Here is a 27,208-nt window from a genome sequence, read left to right on the forward strand (position 1 = left end):
CACATACTGACAGAGGCACTTAGATTTGTCCTAGTACCTGAGCCCTTGCTCTCAGTGACCTTAAAATTACAGTCAGGTCTACAACAGGAAAGTAATAAGGACTGTTTTCTGTTTGAAGTTCACATACTTTGTAGAAGGGGAATGTAAAATACAGAAAAATATCAAGCTTCCTGAGAAGGATAAAATGTATTTCTCAATCACAAATGAGACAGTGTAAATTTGTTACCATTTTCATAAGTCAAACAAAAGTGACAAGTAAAATGAAACATCTTTAAATAATAAGGTGGAAAAAAGTCACTATTTTACTTTCATGTAAGAGTAGTTTTATTTTGATACATGTGCACTGACATAGTACCAAACGTTATGCGGTCCTTGAAAATAGGAGCTGGGGGAGAACTACAAGGACTGAGCAAAAGCAGCAAGACAAACAGCAGTGTTCTAGCTGGGTGTGCGTTAGGGGTACATTTTCTACTACATTACAATTCTAAGAGTGGTCTTCTCTGACACACAGGGGTCTCTGCTGGGGGGTAGCTCCCGGGAACCCGCACAGCACTCTGAGTTACAGTGAGGACATGTGTTCTGGTCCCACTCTACTGCTTGTGCCTTTTACAAATGGCTTTGGTACAATAAGCTGTTGTAGTCCTCCTTTTCCATGAGCAACGGCTGCCTTTCCTCGGGGAGCTGCTTCCTCTTGTGACGGCACAGTAGGTTGGTAAACCCCACCAGTGACGCAGCGAGGGCGGCTCCTACCAAGGCTGCTCCGACCAGCCACGGCCAGATCCGACGTGCTTGTTCCAAGTAAGGCTCAATGTAGTTTTGAAAGAAGCTTAGATCTGAAATAGAAAGAAATCTGAATGTTTTTACTGTTGTTTATGGCACCATCATCACCATCATCACCGTCATCTTTGGCTAGTGCTTTGGAGTCGGACACTTGGGTTTGAACACCAGCTCTGCTGTAAGAGCTTGAAGAAGCTGTACCTCTTCCTCCTCAATTTCTTCCCCAAGAAAAAAGGAAAATGATACTCCCTTGTTGGGATGTTTTACAGTTTGTAGATAGTCTACACTAAATTGTTTAGTGTCTGGTATGTAGTGTGCCCTGAATTGTTAGATCATGTCTTCTGCTGGTCTTATAAGAATTCTGATTATCTATGTAACACTACTGCAACATTAATCATTCAATTATTTAAAATTATCTGCCAAACATTAACTGACAAGAATGTTGCTAAATGCTAGGTAATCTCAGAACACTCCCAAGAGCTTCAGGACATTTGTAAAATCTCTATATGCTTTGAGATCACAGATTTAAATCTCAATAGATTTTATCAGGTGTATTTGTAATAATTATGAGTAAGGAAAAAGTTCCAGCATTTTGATTGGATACGTTGCTTCAAACCACATAAGCAAATGTCTCTGACAAGGGGCAACATGGGTGACTGCCACTTTCTACCTCTGAAATTCCTTAGTTTTGATAATCTGAAAGTTATACAGCATAAGTGTACTTAGTATGTTCCCTTATGCTGTTCATGGATTTATCATGAGGTCAAGTTTGATCTCCTCAAGAACCATCTGGTTTTCTTTTTTTTTTTTTTTGGTTTTTTTCTGGTACCGGGAATTGAACTCATGGCCTTGCACTTGCCAGGCAGGCGCTATGCCACTGAGCTGAATCCCCAGCCTCTAAGGACCATCTGTTTCTTAAAAGCATTTTTATATTTAGTTCAAGGAGCCTTAAATATCTAAAATGTTAAAAAGGTTAGCATTTCTTCTATTATTGCACTGATTAAATCTATTCCAGTTATTATTTACATTTCTATCATCTGTATTAAAGTGTTTCCTTGTATATGTCATTTAATGAAACAAAAACAATTAAAGATATTCTTAATGGTATGTTACATATATGTGAGAAAAATACAACAGGAATCACAGCAAAGATAGAAATAACAGCAGTTTGTTAATCTGAACAGTAGGACTAAGGATAACTTTTAATTTTGTGTTTATTTTCTTTTAAATTTTCTAAAACTGAGATGAATACACATGATAAAATTTGCAAATGTATTACTAAAAAGTACCTAAAGTAAAAAAAATCTAAAGTAACTAATAGATGGTATGATTGTATGTTTAACACTGTCATGATTACATAATATGTATTAAAAGGAACATGATATTGCTGATAAAACTATATTGTCTAATTACATAAATCAATGCCCACTCAATGTAATACAAAATAGGAAACATAATGACAAATAAATCATCTTCCACTATCAATTATATCCTAAGTCAGGGATTAGTTTTATATATATATAAAATCTAGAATACCCTATAGGATTTTAATGAAAAAGAATCTTTACTTATACCTGTTCAATAGGAGTTGGTAGATTATCTATGAAAGCAATTTCTCTATAGAAGACACCATACAGAAAAGATACTCAATGTTCATTTTTGATGCAAAGGAAAGGAGATATTGCATCCTGGGTTTATCTTTCAGTAAGTTATGCTTATATAACTCAATTTTCAAGCAAAAATAATAAATATGACTTTTAGGCAGTTCCATTAAAAGGAAAAAATAAGGCTTTCCTCTTCATTTGTTTCTTTTTTGCTTAGTCAGAATGCAGATAAAGTTCCTGAGCTGTCACAGACTCCTGGTCCAAGGACACCTTGGTCTTAAGTAGGTATAAGAAAGGGGCAGCTCTGGTCTTTTAACAATTATAGAAGTGATGCTCAGTGACTCACTGAGCCTGCTGTTGGGGTAATCAGTGCACTAACTTGTTTAAACACAGGATTTGAGCCTCTGTTTTAGCCTATCTCCTCCCAATTCTTACCTCCCTCCTCTGCGGAAGTAGGAACCCTAGCATGCCTGTAGTATGGTCCTACCCCTCAGGTACAGTTGCTTAGTAAAAGATGAAGCCGTGATTCACTCAGAATCATTACCCGGGATTTACTAGGCTGGAATTGAGAGTCAAGTGGCTCAGAAACTGCTGACAACCACTTCTGAAAATGTGCAAGACAGGACGCAGCCAGCGCACAGTGACGGCTAGGTAGGGACAGGAAGGAAGATTTCCCAGGCTTCCGTGTGCTCGGTTCCTTGGCTTCTGATGCTCCTTAGGCTCAGTTGCTTTTCTGCCTTTTCCATAACTTGAATGCACCTCTCATCCCTGGATTTCGTAAATCATTAAGTTCTCTTCTTATCTATTCTTATTTCCATGGCATTTTTGGTCATCTGTATTTTATCTTATTTGCAGAAGTTAATGTTTATTAAAGGGCAAGTGACTTAAAAAGTGCAAACCCATAAGCTACATTTTGTCAAAACTCAATAGTAACCCTGGCAACTGTCAGGACTTTGACAAGGATGCTTTCTCTGAGGATCTTGCTAGAAACAAGGTTTGGGTATTAGCGTTGGACTCTTCCGGTCCTTTAACCTGGCAGCCAGAGGGACACTATGAAAACACAAAGACTGCCAGGTTGTTTCCCTGCCCAGAACTTCTCCTACCCATTTTTTTTTTTTTAATCTGTGTTTGCAGCACATAATGATTACATTTGCTGCAGGCGACTGGTACATGTGCATAACACATTGCAATTTTCTTTTTCTCCTATTCTGTCTCCCCTTTTATTTTTTCCAGCATCAGATTCATTTATTTATCTTATAAGACCTTATAAAATTAATTATTGTATATACAGATTGAAAACCAGAGTAATAAAGAACATATAAAACATGTAAGACGATCATACTATGTTAATATACACTTTTAGATACATTGGCTATATTGGATTACAATACTTTGTTTTCTTTCTTTTTTCCTACAATCTGTCTTTTATTATGTACTTTATATATATTGAGTTTTTCATATAAAAGAATCCATGTGATATTTAAACTTGTATGTCTGAGTTACCTCACTTAATATTATGTCACCTGTGTTTTTAAAAGTCTTAATATTTTGAAAAGTTAATTATTTGCCTATTAAAAGATAAATACTCTAGGACATTATGGAATTACAATTACATGCAAAATTAGAACATGATAAAAATTATATATACAAAACAAGGAATAGGAATATCTGTTTTATAAACTATCTTTGGAAGAATGAGTAGCAACATGAAGTAAAATTGGAAACAAGAATTTCATTGTTCACCACAAAGTTGATAACATTCAGAATGATTATATTAATAATATTCTCTTTTCAATCAAAAAATTTCTTAAAATCTAATGGTCTATTAAGTGGCAATATTCAAAGAGGTAAAACTAGATAAAAGTTGATTTAAGTGGGGCTGAGGGCCTTGGGCATTTTCCCTGTTACTTCTTCCATCCTCAGCGACATCTACTTGTCTATTGTCACTCAGATGTCTCTAAAGTTCAGAGCTCACTAAACATAAGGTGACCAATCCTCAAATTTTGCATTTCTCTTTATCAGTAGGTACATTAAAAATGTCTGATCTTTCAAAAGATCAACATCATATATTGTTAGAGCAAAAAATTGTATAGTTTTGAATGATATTAATTTAACTTTAAAAATGAAACCCAATAAAACTAAAGAGAAGGAACTGAAAATTGTTTCCATTAAACCCAACAGTTACTATTTTCAACATATTTAAAAATTATTTTGAAAATGGGACTATGATACTTAATTTAGATTGCTGTTAGTCACTTCAATATAAGGTACATTAAAAATGTCTGAAGAATTCATGGTGGTTCTATAATAAGTGGTATTTCCTTTATTATGAAAGGTTCAGCTCTCATGATTTCACAATTTTCACATACTATTTTTATGTCTATCCTGTTCTCCAAATTCTCTCATTATTTCTCTGATTTATTCCATGTGGGCTCAATTTTACTGTCATAAAGGACCATCTTCTTCAAACCACTCTTTATTTCTCAGTGGTTTCAAATTAAAATTTTCACTTTTCTTTCTTCACTTCCTGATTTTGAACCCCAACGGTGCACCTCGTTGTTCTTTCTTAATGTCATATTTTTCTTTCATCCTCGCCTACTTAAAATTCCATTTTTTTGCTACTCATTGTCTTCAGAATAATTTTACAGTCTTTCATTTGTTTTGTTCTCTGGTATTTCCAAAGCACATTCCCATTCCCATTTATCCACACAACAAACACATGACGTAATGGAGAAATATTACTCGAATCAATCGGGAGCCTGTAGCTTTGAAAGCTTTTCTGTAATGATTATAGTAACAATGTATATGCAATCTTCAGGACAACACTTAATATGTAGAAAACAGTATATAACTGTTATGGATTCTTGTTTTTCGTTTTTGTTTTTTGGTTTTTCTCCGGTACCGGGAACCGAACTCACAACCATGCGCTTGCCAGGCAGGCGCTTTTTGCCGCTGAGCTAAATCCCCAGCCCTGGATTCTTGTTTTTCCACAATAATGTCATCAATTTCTCTACTGACTTGCTTTCAATAGGAGATTTTTTTGTATTCTCAGACTGGCTCTTTTCTCCTTGAGAGAATTGGCATTATTACCCATGCACTGCAATTATTTGTATGTATGTCTCCTTTTTAGGTTTGTCGTAGGCTCTTGAGAGCACACATGTCTTGTTTTATCTTTCATCTATTACTCATTTATTTCTTCATGAAATAAATACTCACTGAGATGTACCACAGGCCTGGCGGAGGTCTAAGTGCTGAGGGTGAAAGAGAAATATGACAGTGTTCCTGGTCTCAAAGGAGCAGTAACTGGAAACAGAGACTAACAGTTAAACTCACTTTTTAAAGAACAATTGTGTTCTATTAATAATATGTAAAAAATACGTGAGATTTGCGGACTAAAGACCTTCTACATCTGTGAAACCCAGAAAGGTATCCCAGAAGCCTGGCCCTCTGAGAAGAACGAGTGAAATCTTGTTGTGTGGTGCTAACAGCAAGCCATCCCACCAGAAAGGAATAGCATACACACAGCCAGACACAGAGCCAGGCATAGACACTAAGCAAATTCATGAATGACATAGGTCTCATCACATCACATTTGTGGAGTGAGAGTGCAGAGATGTTGTCTCTCCTGTCAGTTTTTGAAATCAAGTTCCCAGGTCTATCATGGAAGAAGGAAGTTCTCTAAAGAGAAGGGAATTCTTGATGTTCTATACAGAAAGTCAGATCATGTTTACCAGCAGATCAGAGTCACAACTTTTCATTGCCAAAGAGTTTTGGTCTTATATTTTAATGTTATGGATGCAGGAAAGTCACTCCTGCTAACAATTTTTCAAGCATTCATTAAATTTGATTAAAATGGGACATGCTTGACAAATGCCAGACATGTGCTCTTTTTTACAGAAATACTTAAATAATTATAAACGTGAATATATGAATGATGCATAGTAACCCCCATAGTCTAAATCATATAAGGGCTTTTAAAGAAATTTAAATAAACTTAAAGTTTAATAGTGAATAGAGATATATTCCAAGTTCCTTGAAAGTACAACAGAAGCAACAATATATAATGATTCATAAAATTTAAAAGACAATTGTTTATTTTAAAATCAAACTTCTTTGAAATTAACTTTCTAAGTTGACAGTAGTCTGAAACACATTCTACATAGATACATAAAACAGTCTAGATTATTTTGTTTCTTACATTTTTATTAGCATAAATATCTGTCAGCCTCTATTATGTTAGGAGCCTTTGCGTGTCTTCTGCCCTCACTTATTCAGGGGTGGCTGTTCCCTTTGAAGTCAAAACACATCATTTGGACACCCAGGAGGGAACAATGAGGTGGAGTATTTGTGTAAAAGACAACGCAATGGCTGAGGGCCACCCTTTCTTCTGTGCAGAGAGATCAGAAATTTTGGATTTAATATTTGCTACAAAATATTGCAATTTAGAAAGTCATTTTATCTTCCTGATTCTCAATTTACTTCCCTATAAATCAATAAGAATTGGGAGGAGCAGGAAAGGGGGTGGAAAAAGGATTTCAGTTTTGTTATGTACATGTACCAATTGTACACAAGGAATATAAACCTTATGTACTGCAGATATATACTAATAAAAATAATTTTAAAACATCACTACTATGTAGAAGTTTAAAATTAAATGAAGTACAAATTTATATGGTGATATGTCTCACATTAGGATCTAAGGATCCAGGACATTAGGATTTGAGGTCCCAGCATCTTTTTTGACATATTTACTTGAGACATATGCATCCTGATGACTGATATGACTTCATTTCACTGTTTAACAAAAACATAAGCTTCCAGTCATGTCTGATCCTATACTTATATTTACTATCTCAATAAGCTGAATTATCAGTCATCAGTTGTACAAGCCAGAAAGTTTAAAGACATTCCTAACACCTCCATCTTCTATCTCCTTGCATATATAAATCATTTACCAATATCTATAAGTTTTTTTTTCAAAAACAATATCAAATTCTTTACACGTTTTCCTTTCTTTTCTATCCCCACCCCTGCAAACCAAACTACCATCACATTCTTCTAGACTCTTACAAAAGGATTTTAATTGTCCATTCCACATGTACTTTCCAATAGCAACAAAACTTTATAGCAATAATAATCTTTCAAAAACTCCACTTGACTACAATTTGATTAAAATTCAACAATGGCCTCCATTATTCTAACAATATGAGCAAAATAAAGCTCCCTTTTCAACTAGTTAATTCTACCTGCTGTATTGATAGCATCTCAAACATCACTTAATTGATCCCTACAGACAGGCACCTCTCTTAATCAATGTGTCAGTAGGCAAGTAGTTGTTTAAGATCTTTCTCTTCCATTACAAGCTGTGTGAAGATAGAGAATATATTGCTTGTTTTGTATCCACAATAAGTAAGACAACATCTGTTCAAAGTAATTAGTCAGGAAATACATGTAGAAAGTGTAAATATTATTAAGGTGGCCTTAGAAGACCTGCCAAATAGAATACTTGATTTTAAAAATATATATCTAAAAGAAATCTGGGCACTAAAAGAACTGATATTTTTTATAGCAAGTTCATTTACATTAGATGAACGGTAAAACCTTCATGATAAAAACACTTGCACTCAAATTGATTCATTGATTTTAGCTCATATCAGATTTGATGCTTGGAGAGACTTGCAAGATAAATTCTGACCTTGTAAGGCTCACAAGCCAGATGGAATCCAGATTAGTACACAGGAAAATTATCAAGCAACTCTAAGAAAGGAGTGATCAGAGATGGCTGTGCAGAAGTGATTTCTTATCTGACAGTTTGACAAATGGGGAAATTTAGTCAGAATTTAGACAGAGAGAACAGCATGTTTGAAATTGTGTGACCAAGGAAAAGTCTAGCATGGTCTGGAAATGGAAACATAGCTAAAATTATAAAATTCTAAAGGGTAAAACTTTACAAAATAGTTACCAATATGCTTTTTTCTTTGTATACTGTGGTTTTTGTTTTTGTTCTTTTTAGGTTTTTTTGTTTTTTGGTTTTTCTCCGGTACCAGGAACCGAACTCACGACCTTGCGCTTGCCAGGCAGGCGCTTTTGCCGCTGAGCTAAATCCCAGCCCCCTTTGTTCTTTTTAGAAAGAAGGAAAAATGTGTTGCTTGAGACTGTTCTTCTTTTTGATTCCCAGTGATCTCCTCCTCTTACAACACTTCCATCCTTTGCAAAATTCTCTTATCTCAGGAACCTCAGTGTTTTAAAATATCTCCTCTCCTCGGGCATCTATTATAGTATGGACGATGATCTTTAGATAAAGTAAAAAAGTTCAATCGATCCCAATACATTCAAGTAATGGTCCCTCACAGGCAGGACAAGATTGACAAAATATAGGCTCTCATGTTGAATTTGTTAGTAGGCACTGCTTTGACACATGGCCTGGGACAATTTATATTCTATGTTTCTGTTTTTCATCTATGAAGTAAAGAAATATACTTACTCTGCGAAGTAAAGATTAAAGGAATTAACATACAAAGCACACCTGGAAGAGTTCCCCATATAGAAAGAGAATGTGTATTAACTATTATAGAATGACTCAATTTATCTTCCTAATATCATTTTCCACCATTCAAGTAACAATTCAGTATTCCATCGATACACTGTACATATTCCACTTCTATTGTTCTTGCTATTCTCTTAGTTTAGAAAATTCCCTGCAGTTTCTGTCTCCAACTTGCCTACTGATCCTTTCAAGCTCTGTTTTGTCTTCTCAGTTTGAACTATTACAAGTTACTGATTTTCTACTCTGTGCTTTGGAGTGCACAAGGCTGTGCTCATGCATTTTTCATAGTGCAGTGTTTTATACTTTGCACAATCATCAACCTCCACACTGGGTTAGTAGCTTCTTGATATCTAAATTTATGCCACTGCTAGAGTTGAATATTCATAGAGTTCAATACTCAGAGAGTTGAATACAAGAGCTAAGAAGTTGGTAAATTTCACTCATTTTTTCTTTTTTTTCCTTTTCCATTTCATTTTTCCTATCTTTTAATTCATTTGCGTTTAATGAACTACTCATGAATATAATAGAACATCACTGCCTGTTAAATGTCTTTTACCTGCATGCCATTTCTTGTTTTACTGTTTTGTACTGTTGGTCCTCACATATTAAAGATCAAGACAGTAAAGGGAGACTGCTTCATACTGACATCTGGCTCCTCTATGTATTAGTATTTGGTATTGGAAAAGTTGTTTAAATTCTCTTAGGAACAGTATCCTCATCTAGTTCTAGGGAAGATAATATGTAATAAATGATTGATTAATGATGCACATGAAGAATCTTCATATAGCAGATTCAGGAATGGAGAGGCATTATTATCTGTTCCTCATGTGTCAAGAAGGAACTAGTGTAGTTTTAAATCTTTTTTTTTAATTGTTTTTGTGTTGTTCTGCTTCTGCCTTTGTTGTTATTTTGTTATTGTTTTTTAGTCTTTTTAAAATAGCATAGTTTCAGCTACAAAGATTCTTTAAAACCCAAGTTAAATTCTATTCCTAGTGTTTATATTATTTTAATCGTAGGCATAGAATTCACATTATAATAACTATCATCTTTCTTTTCTTGGTACTAGGGACTGAACCCAGGGTTTCACACATGCCAGGCAAATACTTTACATATAAGCAATATCTCCAGTCCCCTTTTTATTTTTACTTTCATTTTAGATATGGCCTTGCTATTTTGCTTGGCTAGCCTTGAACTTGTAATCCTCCTGCCTCAGCCTCCCTGGGTGCCTGGATTAAAGCTGTGCATCACTATATTTAAATCTAATCTATTACTTAGATTTACAATCAAGATTTTAAAAAATTCTTTTGGTAAGCCTAGAAAAAAAATTCTCTACGATAATTCTAAAACTGCTAGATATTTACGTTGCACCTCAATATACTAGGTGTGTTAATGCATCTCACCACTTTTGGGGTGCTCTGATCCCAGTCACAGATGAATGAACTAAGATTTGAGTAACTGAATGGACTTTCCTAATGCCGTATAACAATGGACAGAGTCATGTGCTGTAATCCAAAACCTTTTTTCTGCCTGAATTTTAGTGTTTTCCATGGTTGCCTTGTAAAAAATGCCCTATAGTAAGTAGAATGGAAATGAATTCATAGATCCTTAGAATTCAGTGCATGTGATCATATTAGCGATAAATCAAAGATTGTACTACACATTCCCAGTTTAAAGGGTTTGTAGAGATAACACTCTAGAGACATAAACTTTTGTACTATTTCAAAGACATTGTTTGAACTAGGTTTAGCCATTCACCTGAAAGAAGCTGAACTTTACCTGAATCTTGTAGGTAGCTGTATTCATAGCCTAGATCTCTCGATGACACAAAGAAATCACCATTTTTGTAGAGAGGTATAAAAGGAACCATGTAGGACTCCCGGTTATGCCCGATGGGTGCATTTGCTTCCGGATAAACTTCCTGAAGTGGGCGGTGCCTTCGGAGCCACTGTTCAAAAATACTGCAGAGGAAATGATTATCAGACTCAGAAATATATAATTAATAAAATAAATATTTTTAATTCCTAAAATAAAACAATAAAACCTGTATTAAAATCTCAGGATATGGAAATTTGCTTAATATCTTCATGTTTTCAAAATATTTTGCAAGATACAATTTCATGCTATCAGGCCCTGTATAAGTACATTCATTTGAAGGACACATGCAGATACTTTTTTTAAAAACTTAGGAGAGGGATGAAATTTACACAACCAGTTTATAACCTTAACAATGTTGGATTAAAAAAACGAATGTTGGATAAATGTAATTAACTACTGGTAGAGTGAAATTTCAATGATAGCCATAAATTAAATATCTCTTGCCCCCCAAAAAGTCCAAAGAGAGAACATATAATATTAAATTGGAATAATAATGCAATTTGACCATTTTTCTTCAGAGTACAGAGCTTTCAATTATTTCTACTTCTACTTCTTATTTGGGGGAGTGTATGTGTAATGAGTTTGGATGGGAGACAGAGTCTACCCCCATTGATACAGGTTAGAAACAACTTGGTTTATTTTCCCAGCCTCACCCAAAGCTAGGGTCTGATCAGTATTCAGCCAGACATATCTACCCATGATTTTAGATAGTGATATAACCCTACAAGGACAATGGAAGTCCATTTTAATAGTGGGCAATAGCAATTTCTATAACATTGTCTAGTTTTCAAGGGCAAGAGGACCAGATGTACAAGCAAGGGAAGCTATTATGTAGGTGTATTCTCTATTCTCTTGATGGTTTTGGCAGATGTTTTGACTGCTGGAAGTTTCCCTTTGTTCCCATCTGTCTCTGAACTTCTCAGTTATTTTTTTATCTTAAAGATAAAAGAATGAAAACATATTAACAAACACAGAGACATAAGCAAAACAACAAAAACAATAAAAGCAATGCAGAATTTCAGACAAGGTGATAGGAAATTAACAATGGCTGTTGTATTACGTATTGAAATGTTCAAATTGGTTACTCAGATGAACAAATATAGGCATGTGAGACTGATCAAACAATCATTAGCTATTCCTTTTGAGTAATGTTTTCTTGTTTCAATAAGTCAGAGTTTGTTTGTGATGTATGCATTTCTTTCTGGAAAGAAATGTAAAATAATAAATGATAAAAGTATACAGTTAGAATGGAGTAGAAGCTCAAGCTGTAGAAGAACGTATAATGGGCCATTAAAACATGACAAAAAGAATGGCTAGATCTGGGGTTAGAGAATTTGCCTTGAAGCCCCACTCTGTTTTTTAATATGACTCAGAAAAATCACTAAACTTTCTGGAGGCTTACCCTACACATCTTTAAAATGAGAATAATATCTGTCCCACCTGTGTTCAAAGGCAATATTCACTGTTATATAATTTAATGAAAATGTTAAATAAATAAGCTATTATTTTAATCTAAAAGGTAGGTTAATAGATCATAGAGGAAGTGGTACCTAAAAATAAGACTGGTAATGCTTCAAATAGAAAATAAAATTATAAAAAATTCAACATTTTGAAGTACAGTAGAGAATAAAAGAGTCAAATGACAGCAGTAGTGATCATTTTTTTCTACAATAAAAAAGAGCAATCCTGTTTACTTAAACAAACTGTCTTTTGACGTACTCTGCTCAAAGTTGGTTTCCAAGTGGGAATTAACTGAGGGACCAGTAGGTCACCAATGAACACTGAGAACCTGGTCCAACAATGGAAAATTCTCCCTGATTTCATGCTACTAAACATGTATCTGTAGGGTACTGACAGCAGGCCATGTTACAGTTAGAAAAAAAATCTACAAGTAGTGAAAAGAGAAAGTTGTAAAAATTTGAAAGCTACTTAGATTTCTCCTTTCTTCATCTGCAAAATGAAATAGTAAAAGTGAAGCTACTATGCAGATGAAGTCAGTAAGTGAACACGGATTCCTGGAAGCTCTCATCCCACGGCACTTCTTCCTTTTCGTCTTCCCCTTGATATTCTCATTCTACTGGAAGAAATTTATAACCGGTGAGGGACATTAGATCTGCTGTAATAAAATGCTACAGATGTGTGTTTAAGCAACGTCTTTAATAAGGCTTATTATTCTGATAGGAAGAAATGGAAAGAAGATTCCAAACATTTGAGTTTACTGATTTAGGGAGAGTCCAGTGTACAGTGAGTAGTAAATAAGAGCTTGAGGCAAAAACTGCCTTTTGTCAATTGAAAAGAATTATCACTGTAATTTAATTCACACGTAATCTTGTTTCTGCCAAGCAATAAAAATTCTTCACCCAAGTAGGGCAAGGTCATCAATTCTTAGCACCAAAAGATCTAGTGGATGAAACCATTAATGTGCTAACCCACCTTACCAACCTTTCAGAATGAAGGACTTAATCTTCATTAAGTTCTTCCTAGTGGCACTGTTCTTCATTCAGTTCCGTTAAAATATGTCTAGAGTGGTGCACATTGAAATGCCAGTATATAACTTATATGATCACATTGACATTTTGAGAGAAAAATATCTTCTTATCAGAGATTCATTTAAACTGTATCTGGACAGTTTTCTGAAAATTTGAGTAACAGTGAAATTGACAATGGAAAAATTAGGAAAGAGTAAAGGTGATTTAAAAAAAAGAGGAACATGAAGAAAAGTATTTTATATATAAACTGACATGCAGTTTGGTTTCTGGTTTCAGCGTGATATGGAAAGACCCTAGGCTTGCCCATCCTTACATAAGAAAAATTTAGACAAATTGACTATCAGCAACATCTCTTGGACTCATGAAAAATTGAGGTCACAGGGGAAAGAGCCAACCCTGTAACTGTAGGTATAAGTATATACTGAAGAACATGGCTGAGGCCTGCTTGCCAGAAGCAGAAGCAACTAGGTCCTTAAACACTTTGAGGTAGAGCTGGGAACTGATGCTAAGCTACAGGAGATAGCGAGTGATTCCTGGGGCTGCCATCTTAGGTGGATTCCCACAGACTACTTCTGAGTTTTACATTTTGGAACTCCACCAAGTTTTCATGATAAAATCCAAGAAGGATGCTTGGCTGGCTCTGTCAGGGTAAAAGGCAGAGTGACAACTGCAAAATATATCCTGAACCTCCTTCATAACAAGGCCTAAAATCTCAGGGAAATGACTGTGCCTGATTTAAACCTTATCTCAGGAGGAGGAAGGAATTCATACTCGCCCAGCCTATCTTCCTGTCTCACATGGGGTGGTGGTGGGGTTATAAATAGGCCACTCCTGCAAGGGCCTTGAGGGAATGGGTGAGAAATGTGGTAGCCAGGGAAGGAAGGGAGAGGTAAGGGAAAAGAGGCTGTGACATTAGAGATACAAGCATGAAGGTTACAGCACCAAGACTCTATCCCATTCAAAGACTGTGACTTAATCAGAGTAATGCCAAGACTTCCTCCCTCTGACACTGCACTGCCGTACCAGCAGGGCTCCAGTAAAGCAACCATGGACTACAGCTAAAAGAGCTGCAAGATATGCATGGTGTCTGAGCATGAAATGTATATAGAGAAACACAGAACCAACTGTGGAAATAAACAAAAACATTAGGGAGATTTGAGACCTCAGTCTACTACAGCTATGGCAGAAATTCAATGCAGTGCAACTCCTTACCAAATTAAAATAAATCCTCACACTAGTGACATACTTACCTCAGTTTATATAATAAAAACCTATCTCTCTTACAAAAATAAAATATTGCAAGTCATGTCAAAAAGTAAGGCGAAAAGAGTCTGTAGTGGTTAAGGAATCACATAATCTAAACCAAATAGGATGTAGGTTTTGGAACTGTTAAACATGGAAGTAAAAATCACATAAATAATGCGTTATTAATATGTTTGGTTAAAAAAAAAAAAAACACATAACGTGCAAGAACAAATGGGTATTGTAAGCTGAGAGACAGACCCTGAGAAGGAATCAAAAGGAATACTAGGTCTCCAAAGCACTGTAAAGAAATGAATGACTTTAATGAATTTATAAGTACACGTGATGTCATTGAGAAAAGAATGAGTAATCTGAATGTAGTTCAGTAGAGACTTTCCAAACAAATGTAAAGAGAAAAAGAAAAATTAAAAAGAAATCCAGAACTGAGGGACAATTTCAAAGATGCGGAAGGTACATAATTGGAATCTCAGGAGAAACAGTGGACAGAGCAACTACTGTCCAAAAAAAACCCTCAAAACTTCAGGGAGAAATGATAGATTCTAAGTTGGGGGCATGAAATATATGAGTGTGGGACATTTTGTTGTGCCAGATACAACCCCAAGTTAGAGTTTTGTCAAAGGGACAGAAGAGACAACTGGCAAAGCTCTCAAAAGTGGAACAATTTGAACTAAAAAATAAAGAAGCTTGGCTTGTAACCCAAATTATAGGATAAATATGGCTGTGTCTGACTGACATAAAATAGTGAATAAATAAATGTGGGAAATACATGAATCTACCATGTAGAAAGATTTGAATAGTTATGTAGATGCTCTGCTATCTAGCAGGTGGAACATAACATCCCACTCCTTCAGTGTGGGCTGCACCTAACGATTTCTGTACAGAAGGGTGGCGGAATGGTTTAAGAGCTTGGGAAACCTATCAAGACCCACCTCTGCCTGGTGATCTGGCTACCATTCACAGTGGTAGATTTATTGTTCAAACTCTTTATACTGAAAGAATAGAAGGGTGTTTTTTCCTGTCGTCTTCCTCATCACAACACATTACCCTAATGCAATAGAAAAGCAGACAAACCTCACCTGAGAGAAAATTTACGTAAGCAGTAGAGCAGTACTCAAAGCTGTCACTATCAAAAACAGCCAAAGTGAGAAAAACTCTCATCCCTGGGAAGAGTCTAAGAAAATACAATAATTAAAACCACTGTGGTAGCCTGGCTGGGGTACTGTAACAGAAAACGATGCCAAGTACCTACTAAAGGATCCTGACAAAGTGGATTTTGATGATAACAAAAATGGCAGGGAGAATGGCTGCGTGGTACGGAGCTTGCCTGACATGGATGAGGTCTTGAGTTTGACCCCCAGCATCACATACACATACATAGATACACACACACACATGCACACACACATATACACACACACACACATACACACTGATTTACTAATTGTGATAAATGTTCCACACTCTAAGATATTAAAAATAGAGGAAATAAGACATGACATCAGTGAGAACTCTATATCTTTGTAAATAAAAATTATTCTAAAGTAAAACTTCTACTAAAAGAAAAAAACTAATCAGGAAGTCTTACTATAGTTGGATATTTAGGAACCAATTTGCTTTGGAACATCCAACATCACCAACCAAAATGTTACATAAACATATAAAATGAAACACCATTTTACTCATTTATTCATGCATGAAAAAATAGAAGAATGCCTGTATTTTGAGCATCTATAATAAACCTGCTGTATGCCAGGTATTGGCGAAATTCCCTTCCCTGTGATAGTATGACACTCACTGTAGTGGTAGGTATACACATTAATGAGCAATGTTAGAAATCTATAATTATTAACTGGTAAGTTATGTGAAAGAATTCTAAGTAAAGAAGACCTGTGCTATGATAACAGGATTTCTCGGGATGGGCTAATCTAGTCCGTAGCCTCAGAGAAAGCCTTTGACAGCATATGCAGATGAAGAGGTGAACTAGGAGCACTTGGGGAAATAATAGAAGAATGTTTCTGAAAGGTAAAATAGAATTGGCAGAGTTGATTCGGGCAAGGCATTAAAGTATCACTTAGATGCCTATGGGGACTAAGAAAAGAACAGTTCAAGACGAGATGACAGTGACGCTTAGGACACAAGCATGAAAGGCAGTGGAGGTCATGTGAGCTTTCTTTCCTAAATGCAGGGTCAAAACCCTTTGTGTGCTTGGAGCCATGGGTGATAACACGAGTGAGTTTCCATTTTGAAAGACCACAGGGCCTGCGGGGTTACAATGTGACTGTGTTGCCCAAAGTTCTTGTGCTGACATGCACTCCTCTGTACGATAGTGTGGCTGGAATAAAGTGGAAGAAGATGGTGCCTGTTTTAGCAGAGCTCCAGCCTTCGCCATTGCCTTTGGACATTGTCCTCCAGTTTCCTCTGCCTTCCAATGCAGATTCATGCCAGAAACTCTGCAATGGGCTTCCAAGGCTGTCAACCTTCAATTGACGCTCCATCTTTGATTCCTCTTGTTCCGTGGCTCCCAGCTCCTGAGGGTAAGCAGCTATTGGGTGGTCTGGCTCTTTAGCATGCAAATAGCTACTGTGGATTCTTCCACCACTGACCCCACAGAGGGCCACTGTGGACTTTTCTGCCTCTAATCCTGGAAGCCTACATCATGAGTTCCCATGTATAATTATACCTATTTTTTATATTGATTCTGGTCCTCTGAGGAACCCTAACTAATACAGACTACCACAGCAAGAAGGTCTTTATCAACAGCAAGTGCCTCCCACTTGGGCTTTTCAGACTCCAGCACCATAAGAAATAAATCTCCATTATTCAGTCTCAGTCATTTCAGCGTAGTACTAACAGTGGACTGAGACAGAAAACCAAGTTGATGGATGTGCAGAAGGCAAAGACTAAGGAATTCAGCGAGACACTTTGTCCAGGCAAAAGAGATGATGTGCAGAAACAAGGAGTGCCATTAAACCACGAGAAGACACAGAAGATTCCTGTGTCCTGGCTTGTGGTGCTGGACAAGACATTTTTACTCCCAGGGATGCAGATCACTGGAACAGGGCTGCCTGCGGTGGAGATGTTTGTCTCTTGATTCCAGATGTGCTGCACTTCGAGATGCTTTTGAGACATTCTGTGAGGAGGTCAGAGAGGCGACGGATATTTGAATGTAGATTTTAGAACAAAATTTGTGCTGAAAATATAAATGGAGAGCCATTGACCTTGTATAATAATTTAAGTTACAGGAGTTGTAAGACAATGAAAAGGTAAGAGAATCTGGGGTTATTCTTCCCATCTGTCATGTTTTGAATGGTGAGTAGGACAGATGAAGTAATAACTATGTTGCCTTTGAGAACCACAGCTTGAGATAAATTTGAGTTCCTCATAGCTAACATAGTTAGCATAGTGGTACTGCTGACTTTGTTCTGTTGAAAGGAACAGTTAATGTTTAAGTGTATGATCAATCTTACATGTCAGTCTTACATATTTGTTTATCTGAGTATCCAAACTGAAGATATCAATATGTAATTCAACAACCACTGTTGATTTCCTATCACCTTGTCTGAGATTCTGTATTGCTAGTAATGTTTTTGTGCTATTTGCTAAATGTATGTGTGTTTGTTAAGATGTATTCATTCTTTTATCTTTAAAATAAAAAAATGAGTTCCTCAAATGCATTGAATTGCAATTACATAACAGTGAGGCCTCTGCTTCCCTGCCTTTCTTCTTCTTTTGGATTATTTGTTTCTTTATGCAGACCTGGTTTTGAAATGTTTGCCTATTAAAGGAAAGCTTAATTTTTAAATGATAATAAAGTTCTCCATTTAAACTTAATCAGAGAAATCCCTGTAGGCCACAGTATACTCATAATATCATGAGGATGGCATTATCTACTTTAATATGGTTATGAGAACAAAAATTCAACAGGGAAGTAAAAATCTGAACAATAATATTTGAGGATAAAATGCGGCAATACTTATAAAGTGATGGGCCCAGCTATGAAAAAGGTAATAGTTTTGCTTTCTTCTCATCCAAACCCCTCATCTTATTAAGGAACAAAAGAATTCTTCTCCAAAAGTTACAATTAGTATCATATACGGAATTAGAGTTGACTGGTCTTGACTATTACTTTACTGCTAATAATAGTAAATATTTGGTTCTCTTATGTGTTCGCATATGTGGATGGGAATGTTTCTGCAGGTGTGAGCATACCTGATGTGTATATTCTATCTAAGGCTGTTTGGGTTGGAAGATGTAGCTCAGGCCACTTAGAAAAGGCTCTATATGACTTTTACTTTGTAAAGTAAATGGCTTATTCAACAGTAATTAACATTAAATATCCAAGTATTCCTTTGAGAAAATGACTCACAGGACTTATACTTTCTACTTTAGGAAAAGCAAGGAACATTGTACAGTAAGATTTGGAAATGATATTTATCAGCATAACAAATGACAGAAAAAAGCTATAACGTGCATTGTACTGGATCAATAGCAGAAGAAAAAGAAAAGGAGGAAACAGTGAATAATTGAGTGAGGAGCTGAGTTAGATGAGAATGCACTTCTTCTGGCTGATGTCTAGCGTTCTTTCTCCCACACTAGCATTCCCAGCCTGGGCTGCATTTTTCCTACCTCACATTCCCCAGGCAGGATCTGAATGCTTCTCTCTCTTACTGTCTAGCTAAGCTTGCAGCTGAAGGCAAGAGTCTGGTGCTCAACAGCACCGGAAAGATGCAGGAAATAGATGCCAGAGCAGCCATTAAACACTCTACTTGCTTCAGAAATTTGGGATTACAATCACTCTTGTTTTTCACAGATTTAAATCGAGGCAGAAGCATTGTTTTCAGAGGTGGCACAAAGACATCCCAGAACACCAGTATTACCAACCAGCCAAGAGCCACAGCTTGTCATTTCTTATGTTTTCTCAGTGCCCAACACATCCCAGGTGTTCAACATTTATTGGCTAACCAGTGCCCCTGCTCTTTAGTTTGCAAGCTAGCCTAGAGCACTAATTTAACAACCAAGCAATTGCTGTAATGCAAACTGATGCATCTTTATAATATAAGCCTCAGTAAATCACAATGGTAGATATTTTATTGGCCTCATTTTGGAAGAGAAAAAATGAATCAAAGTGTATATTTTGCCAATAATTGCACAACAGTAAAGAGCTAGAAGATCTGAGGCTCCATTTTAGATTTCTGTGACTTTTATAACTATGCATAATATGCAATTTAGAGCTCAGGTGTTCTATTGTAACTTTAATACTGTTTTACTAAGACAGTGGCAGTAAGCCTTTCAGAGCTGTCCACGTGAGTGGTAACTAAACATCTTCCATTGTTTCTTTCTAGCTGATAAATTGATACTTTATTACAAAACCTGAGTACAGAGCCACGGTGAATATGCTAAAGCAGTATGATTTTTTTTTTTTTTGGTGAAGTTGATACTCTTCTCTATTTTCCTGCACAGGGTATGAGGGCCCATTGACCAGCACTTGCTTAGTAGTTTACAAGGTAACAATAGAGAAGCAGGTCAAGGAGAAGCACATTGACATGGGACTGTGGATGGAGGCTTGAGCTATCTGTGACTGACTTAGCGTATTCTCCCGAGGAAGCCCGTGAGTGTTTGTGGCAGGGCCTGGAAAGTACTGAGTGTTGTGTCGACAGAGCGCGTCTACAGTTGGCAGCATAAGGGAGCTGAGGAAAGAGTGTGATGTGTCCTGCTGTGAGCACAGGAAGCCTCCCCAACACAGCAAACGGGAGGACAAAGAAAGGCGAAGTACAACTTCAACAGTGCAAGGTCAGCACGGAGTCCTGGCTTTTGAGTCCGGGATTTGGAAGCAAGGGAAGAATTCAGACATGTAAGACTTCTTTTTAGAAAATTGTGTCATATTTATAACATTGATGTTGTGAAGGTGATGGGGATAATCTCTGTACAAGTCTCACCTTAATAGCTGCAAAATGTGGATAATAACAAACTTCAGAGACCTAAGTGAGGACAGTGTCTGACCTGCAGTGAGCACCCAGTAATGGTGAATTGTGGCTGTTCTTCTTTTCACAGCAGAAACCATCAGTTCTACAGCTTAACACAAAAGCCAGTGTCAATTCCTGTAGATATGAGGTTTTATATTTCTGTCCTTTGGGGATTTTGGTGTACCACAAGAAAGATGCAAAGCATCCTAACAAGTATGTTAGTGAATTTTATAATCTCAGTCTATTAATAAACAGAGATGGAGAGTTTAGAGTCAAACATTCTGAAGACAGAGGTTTAGATACAAATTCTGTTTGGTAATTAATTGCTTTATAAACTTGGGCAAGCCATTCAGCTTCTCTGTGGTCCAATTTCATTTGCAGGAAAATAGAAATTATGATGTTATGGGATGAATTATGCCTACCACCGAGCACACATTGTAACAGAAAATGCCCCCCCAGCCAGTGTACTTCAGTTTCTTAGTTGCCCAGATAATAGTTCCTATTGTGGTTCTGGTTGCTTGTGTCTCCTAGAAGCAGCTGGTCACCGTGATGCTTATTGTAAGAGCCAATCAAAGACAACCAAGTACTTTGCCTCTGTACTTCCCTTTGGCAATCCCAGGAAAACCTCCTACCCACATCCTTTGGGCCCTGTATTTTGGGAGTCATCTCAATCAGTGCCCATGGATGTAAAATAAATCTGCCTCCAAATCCTGGGTGTCGTTCTGTCTTTCTGCTTGCTGTTGCAATATGAGAATTCCTAATTCCAAGCACCTCGGAATGTGGCTACATTTGGAGATGAGACCTGAAAGGAAGCAATCTAGTCAGAATGATGTCATTAGGATGCATTTCAATCCAAGCTGAGTGGTGTCCTTGGAAAAGAAAATCTGGAAAAAGCCGGAGAAAGAGAAAGACCATGTCAAGAAACGAAGAGAAGGCAGCCCTGTCTGTGTAAGTCACAGAGAGAGGCTTCAGCAAAAACCAAGCCTCTTGACACTGTGGTATCATTTTACAGCCTCCAAGATGATAAGAGAATACAATTTGTTCTGTTTAAAGCCACCCACCCAGTGCTACTATGTTATGACAGCCCTAACACTAATTGGCAATAACACTTACTTCAAGGGGTAATTATAAGTAGTAAGGAATAGTACAGGGAAAATCACCTAGAATAATGTATAGCATAGAGTAAATGTTGCTGCTGTTTATATTGATGTTAAAGTTATAATTTTCTTTTGAGTTTTTCTTCCTAAGAACTTTTTAAAAACATTATTTTCTGTTATGTCTTTTGTTCCTTCATGTTTTGGACTACACACTACCTTTTGGAAAACTTCAGGAGAGTTGGTGTCTCCCTTTGGTTATTATATTTGTGATACTGTATTGCAGTTATTTAACTATGTGTCACTCCAATCCCACGGCAATTCACTAGGAGGAGTGGTGATCATTAAACATACTATGTCCATCCTAGTTCTTAGCCCAAAGCTGAGGGGTTGATGTAAATAATTTGCAAATTCTTCACATAAAATTTATATGAATTGTATATTTTTCTTAGGAAAGTTCAAATTTTTACCAAAATCTGAACATGAATTAAGCATTTTAAGAATCACTTATTTAGTGATTATACATCAATATTTGGGAGAAGGAAGAATCTAGCACATGCTAGTGATTCTGATGTGGATCTCGGTGGATTTTACCATTTAGTGCTCCATACCAGTTAACTTAGTGCCTGGCACATAAAAAGCACTGTACCAGATATTAAAATTCAAGGCCAAATGAAGGACTGTCCTCATCTTCTAATAACTTGCAGTTTGGTTCACACATCAGAATAGAATAGTACGAATGCCAGGAGATCAGGACCTCTCATATTTTGGAGAATAGGGAAAGAGAAAATTGTATCTACTTCGATGATGAGTGAAATAAGTATCAGAAGGCTTGGGAAAAAAGTCTAGAGAGAGCAAAAAATAAGAATAAAGAAAAACAAAGAGGTCTGAGGCCTTTCAAATAGTTCAGAAGAATGGAAAGTAAGCATGTATGTGAGGGTCTGTGGGTAAATGTGATTTAACTCAGACAATATAGAGCTTCAGGCAGAAGTAAAGAGTCTAAATATTACCCTGAAAACTGAGGAGTGGAATATTTTAAGCAGGAGAGTGATAGAACTGTGTCTAATTAATACACAGTTGGAAGACCAACAATTGGTCTGGGGGCTCAGAGGGAACTACCATATAATAAAAGAAAAATCTGCTAAGACCACTGGGAAAAATTGGAGCCTCTATCTCAGATTGAAACAATAGCATCCCGCTAGCTTTATTTCCACATGCTTCTGGGTAATGTGCAACACATTTGGGGGTATCTGGAAGTTTTCATGCATAACAACTCTTTTAAAAGAAATTCACACTTTAAGAGAATAGATTTTCAAGGATGAGTAGATCCAAATAAAATGTGGTTATACAACTAAGAAATTCAACTGCAGCCAACCTCAGTTGGCTATAATTTCAACTCTATACTCTGCAACTTCTTATTTGAGGAAAGAGAAAAACCCCTGGGGATGGGTGGGAGTTTGAAGCAGGTTAAAATCACTGAAACTAATGACTAAACTTGTAGAAACTTAGCACAAAAACTAAAAGGAAATAAAGTGGTAAAAGTTCAGGAAAGAAAGGCAGTATGAAGTCTATTTTCCCTTCCCCATAGGCAGTTAAGCATATCATTAAGTGGCAAGCACCCTGCTAAGAACTATTTTGAAGAGTTGATTATAACGTTCACCCAGGATAGAGACATACTGCATTAGGCAGAAATTTTACTCAAATAAGGCAAGCCCGACTACTCCAGACGACTACGAAAAACTGTGTCCCAGGTACATCCCCCAGATAATGTGTGTGGGGGGCTGGCCATTTATTTATCTCTCAGTGGAAACAGCCAACTTGCTTTCAAAACCTCAGTGCCCTTACCTGTGAAGCCACTATAACAAAGCCTGCCTTGCTCCCTTACTAAGAGGGTCCTTATTTATTCAATGAATATTGTCTTGTTAGCACTGATGGCAAGCTTTAAGGATGGATAAAGAAAAGTTCTGGCACTCATGGATCTCATTCCATGTTGTGATAAGATGTACATGTATGTAAAATTTCAAGGGAACATAAATAATGGAGATATGTATATATACCCTAAAGCATTACAGCTGGGTCAGCTAAGTAGAGAAATATAGAAAGGTTTCACTGCAGGGTGGTATTTTTAGTCAGATGAGTAAAGTAGGGAGAAGGCATTGTGTTTAAAACAGGCCCATAGGGAGTCAGGACACTGGTGTAATTGGAAAAGTGATTAGGCATGGGAGAGCAAGCAGAATAGTCAGGATCAGTGGGAAGTGAGGCCAGAAAGGTGGGGATGGGTCAGACTGCGGTAAGTTTTGTGTGCATCTGGAGGAGAGTTTGGGCTTAATCCCGAGGGTCAACTTGACACTTCCAGACTTTAGATAAGGAGTGAGCTTAACTGGATTTGATTTTAGAACCATGATTATGGTGGATGATTGAATTCTATATTATATTAAATTTAAATATGTTATTTCCACTTTTGTAGATCATAGAATGTTATGAGACCAATAATGAATAAGGAAACTTCTAAATATAACAAATAACTACAATGGATTCTTGGTATCTGTGGGTTCTGCATCTGTAGATTCAGATCTGAAGATTGAAAATAGTAATAATAATAATAATAATAATGATAATGATAGTGTGGTACCTTGGTTCACAAATTTAATTCTTCCATGATTCTGGGGAAGATAGCTGTGTGGTCATGTTAGTCACCCTGTGTGAAGTTCATGAAAAGAAGCAAAACTGCGTCAAATGCTTCTCTTTGTGAACTAAATTGTTTGCAAGCAGAAGACTTGGTGAACCGACATACTGTAATACATTATATTTGTATTAAAACAGGCCATTTCTTGTCATTATCCCTTAAAAATACAACATAACCACTATTTAAATAGTGTTTACATTGAATTACATTTTATAAATAGTCTACAGATGATTAAAAGTATATGAGACTATGTGTGTAGATTATATGCAAATTCTACATCGTTTCATAAAGAGGGCTTGATCACCCGTGAATTTGGTATCCTCAGGGATTCTGTCCTGAGCCAATCATCCACAGCTATCAGAATAGGTATACTTTTCCTCTCAACATTTATCTTCACTTAGCATAATTTTTTTATTTTTTCTTACATTTAAAAGATTATTTTACTTAAATTTGTTTTTCAAACTGATACATAAAAACATAAAATAGTATATATTTCTGGGGTACCTACCATGTGATATTTTAATACATGTAAATGATGGTGTAATCTTTAAATTAGGTTAAACATTTCTATTTTCTCAAACGTTTGTCACTTTGTGTTAAAATATTCAAACTCCGTTTTCCAAGTTTTGGAAATGAACAGTACACTGTCGTCATCCACAGCCACAGAGCTATGCAGCAGTAATCCAAAGTACCACAGTATTTATTCCTAACTGTAATTTGATATCTATTCACCAGTATTCCCCATCCCTCTCTCCTCTCCTATTACTGCCAGCCTCTGATAGCCACTGCTCTACCCTCAGCATCAATGAGATTAGCTTGTTTATCTTCTGCACATGTGTGAGATCTTGAGAGCATATCGTTCTCCCTTTTCTTTGCCTGGTTTATTTCCCTAAACATCAGACCTCCAGTGTCATTCATGTTGTTACAAACGATAGCATCTTCTCCTTCTTAATGGCTGGCTAGTATTAGATTGTGCGCATGTGCAAAAGTTCTTCTGTCCATCCATCCGCCGATGAGTGCTTTGGTTATTTCCGTCTCCTGGCTGCTATGAATAGTGGCCTTATGTATGTTTGTTTTTTTTTTTTTTTTTGGTTTTTCTCCGGTACCGGGAACGGAACTCAAGACCTTGCGCTTGCCAGGCAGGCGCTTTTGCCACTGAGCTAAATCCCCAGCCCCCTTATGTAAAACATTTCTCCCCCGTTCCAATGTCTTGAATTGTTTCCCAGATGTATTTTTTAGTATTTTCAGAGTTGCAAGGTTTTAAACTAGTTCTTTCATCCATTTTGAGTTGATATTTGCAACAGATAAGAAATAGTGGTCTAGTTTTATTCTTCTGTATATGGACATCCTGTTTTCCCTGTTCTATTTATTTTTCCTCCAAAACATGTCCTTCTTACTATTCTTTATTAAAGTGATGATTTTGAGGCTCCTAGAATAATAAAAACGACTAGTGATTTCAATAATTTCCATTTATTGAGCAACTGCTTTATATTCAATGCTGTGCAGAGGATTTTGACATATATCATCATTCTTTTCGTTTCCCCAACAACATTGCAAGAAAGGTAACATATGTGACTGATGCTATTTTAAATACTTCTTCTATAGGCACTCATTCAGTCCTCAAAATAACCACAAGGTATGCTTTATTAATATCCATGTTTTACAGATGAGAAAACTAAACAGCAAAAAGAATGAGAAGCTCACCTGAAGTTAAAGAGCTCAGAAGTTCCAAGTAGCAGAACAAGGATTGAAAACTTGTCAGTCTAAGTGTGGAAGATGTTCTTAGGCATAAGGAGGTGGTACTATGCCACAAAAGTGCTCCCATTAGAATATTCATGGAAAAGTAAGCAAGCAATCAAAAAGGGAGACCTTAGACAACATCTATCACTTCATTTACCTACAAGTGGAGTGGCAGGAATGAAAGGCAAGCCTGTTGGGCTGGAGATTTAGTTCAGCTGCATAGCACCTGCCTGGCAAGCACAAGTCATGAGTTCGATTCCCAGTACTGGAAAAAAAAGAAAACAAACAAAAAAAAAAGAAAAGCAAGCCTGTCGTATTTGGCTTTTTTTCATGATGCAAAGTGTTTCCAGTTGTGTACTTTGCAAACACACACACAAACACACACACAGAGTGAAGCTGGTAAGTTGGCCTTTTCTAATTTAATCAAGAAAAGGAGAGGAACACTGGGAAAGTGATTCCATGTAAAAATATCATGACATTTTTCGTTAGAAATTATAACTTTTTCTCCTTATTGCTAATTTAACATAGAGCCTGGGTGTAGTTGATGATTAATAAATATTTGAAAATATCTTAGAGGTATTCCAGCGCCTGTCTGCCAGGAGTGAGATTATATTATGTTCTATATTTCTTTAAAATACATAGACATTAGCAAATATAGGCCATGTATATAGGAAAGCAGGGGATATGGCTTCAAAAGGAAGTCCTTTCTTCAATGAACTTCCTAAAAGGAAAGGCAATTATACCATTGATTCAGTTTTACAACTACTGTCATTTATGTTTTACATCTTTAGCCAAGGTCCAGTGACCAGAGTCTGATGTGGAAAGGTATCAGTGCTCCAAAGTAAAAGTCTGCATTCATGTTAATGACTATTGCATTAATTCAAGACGGATGCAATGTACTCAGATTTTCACATACTCCATCTTTCTGTCAGGAATACCAGACAATACTCAATGATTTCCAGCATCAAAGTGTAATGTGGCATTAACAGCTGTCCTTCTTTCCCTGCTTCTGAGGATTACAGTAGAGGACCTCATCATGCACATAATACCTGTACAGAAAATGAACTGTTTTATTTGGAATGAAGACTTTATTCCAGATAAAAGGATTATTAATCCCCTTAGTTCACAAGGCTTTTCAGACATAAGCTCTAGCTAGCACACATAGTTTCA

General features: G+C 36.5%; 1 protein-coding gene and 1 long non-coding RNA gene across 4 annotated transcripts in view; one reads left to right on the forward strand and one right to left on the reverse strand.

Annotated features, from left to right (window-relative positions):
- Positions 1 to 327: 327 nt before the first annotated feature.
- Tyr (tyrosinase) overlaps positions 328 to 27,208 on the reverse strand; it is a 69,967-nt gene continuing 43,086 nt past the window's right edge. Inside the window, exons 4-5 of the mRNA XM_005379730.2 lie at positions 10,705 to 10,886; positions 328 to 833 (exon numbers count right to left, since the gene is read on the reverse strand). Of these exons, the coding sequence (XP_005379787.1) occupies positions 607 to 833; positions 10,705 to 10,886 (409 nt within the window). The 3' untranslated portion in view covers positions 328 to 606. The remainder of the gene's footprint in view (positions 834 to 10,704; positions 10,887 to 27,208) is intronic.
- LOC102005026 lies at positions 726 to 26,520 on the forward strand. Of its 3 annotated transcripts, XR_001233073.1 has the most exons (4): positions 731 to 798; positions 16,883 to 17,089; positions 20,016 to 20,406; positions 25,965 to 26,520. It is a non-coding gene; the product is annotated as an uncharacterized LOC102005026 (long non-coding RNA). The 3 variants fall into 3 exon arrangements; XR_001233072.1 differs by lacking the exon at positions 16,883 to 17,089 and having other exon boundaries at positions 726 to 798; positions 25,965 to 26,516; XR_260151.2 differs by lacking the exons at positions 731 to 798; positions 16,883 to 17,089 and adding an exon at positions 17,099 to 17,818 and having other exon boundaries at positions 25,965 to 26,517.

Source organism: Chinchilla lanigera, unplaced genomic scaffold (genome assembly GCF_000276665.1).
Source record: "Chinchilla lanigera isolate Chin_1 unplaced genomic scaffold, ChiLan1.0 scaffold00013, whole genome shotgun sequence".
Classification (NCBI taxonomy): Eukaryota; Metazoa; Chordata; class Mammalia; order Rodentia; family Chinchillidae; genus Chinchilla; species Chinchilla lanigera.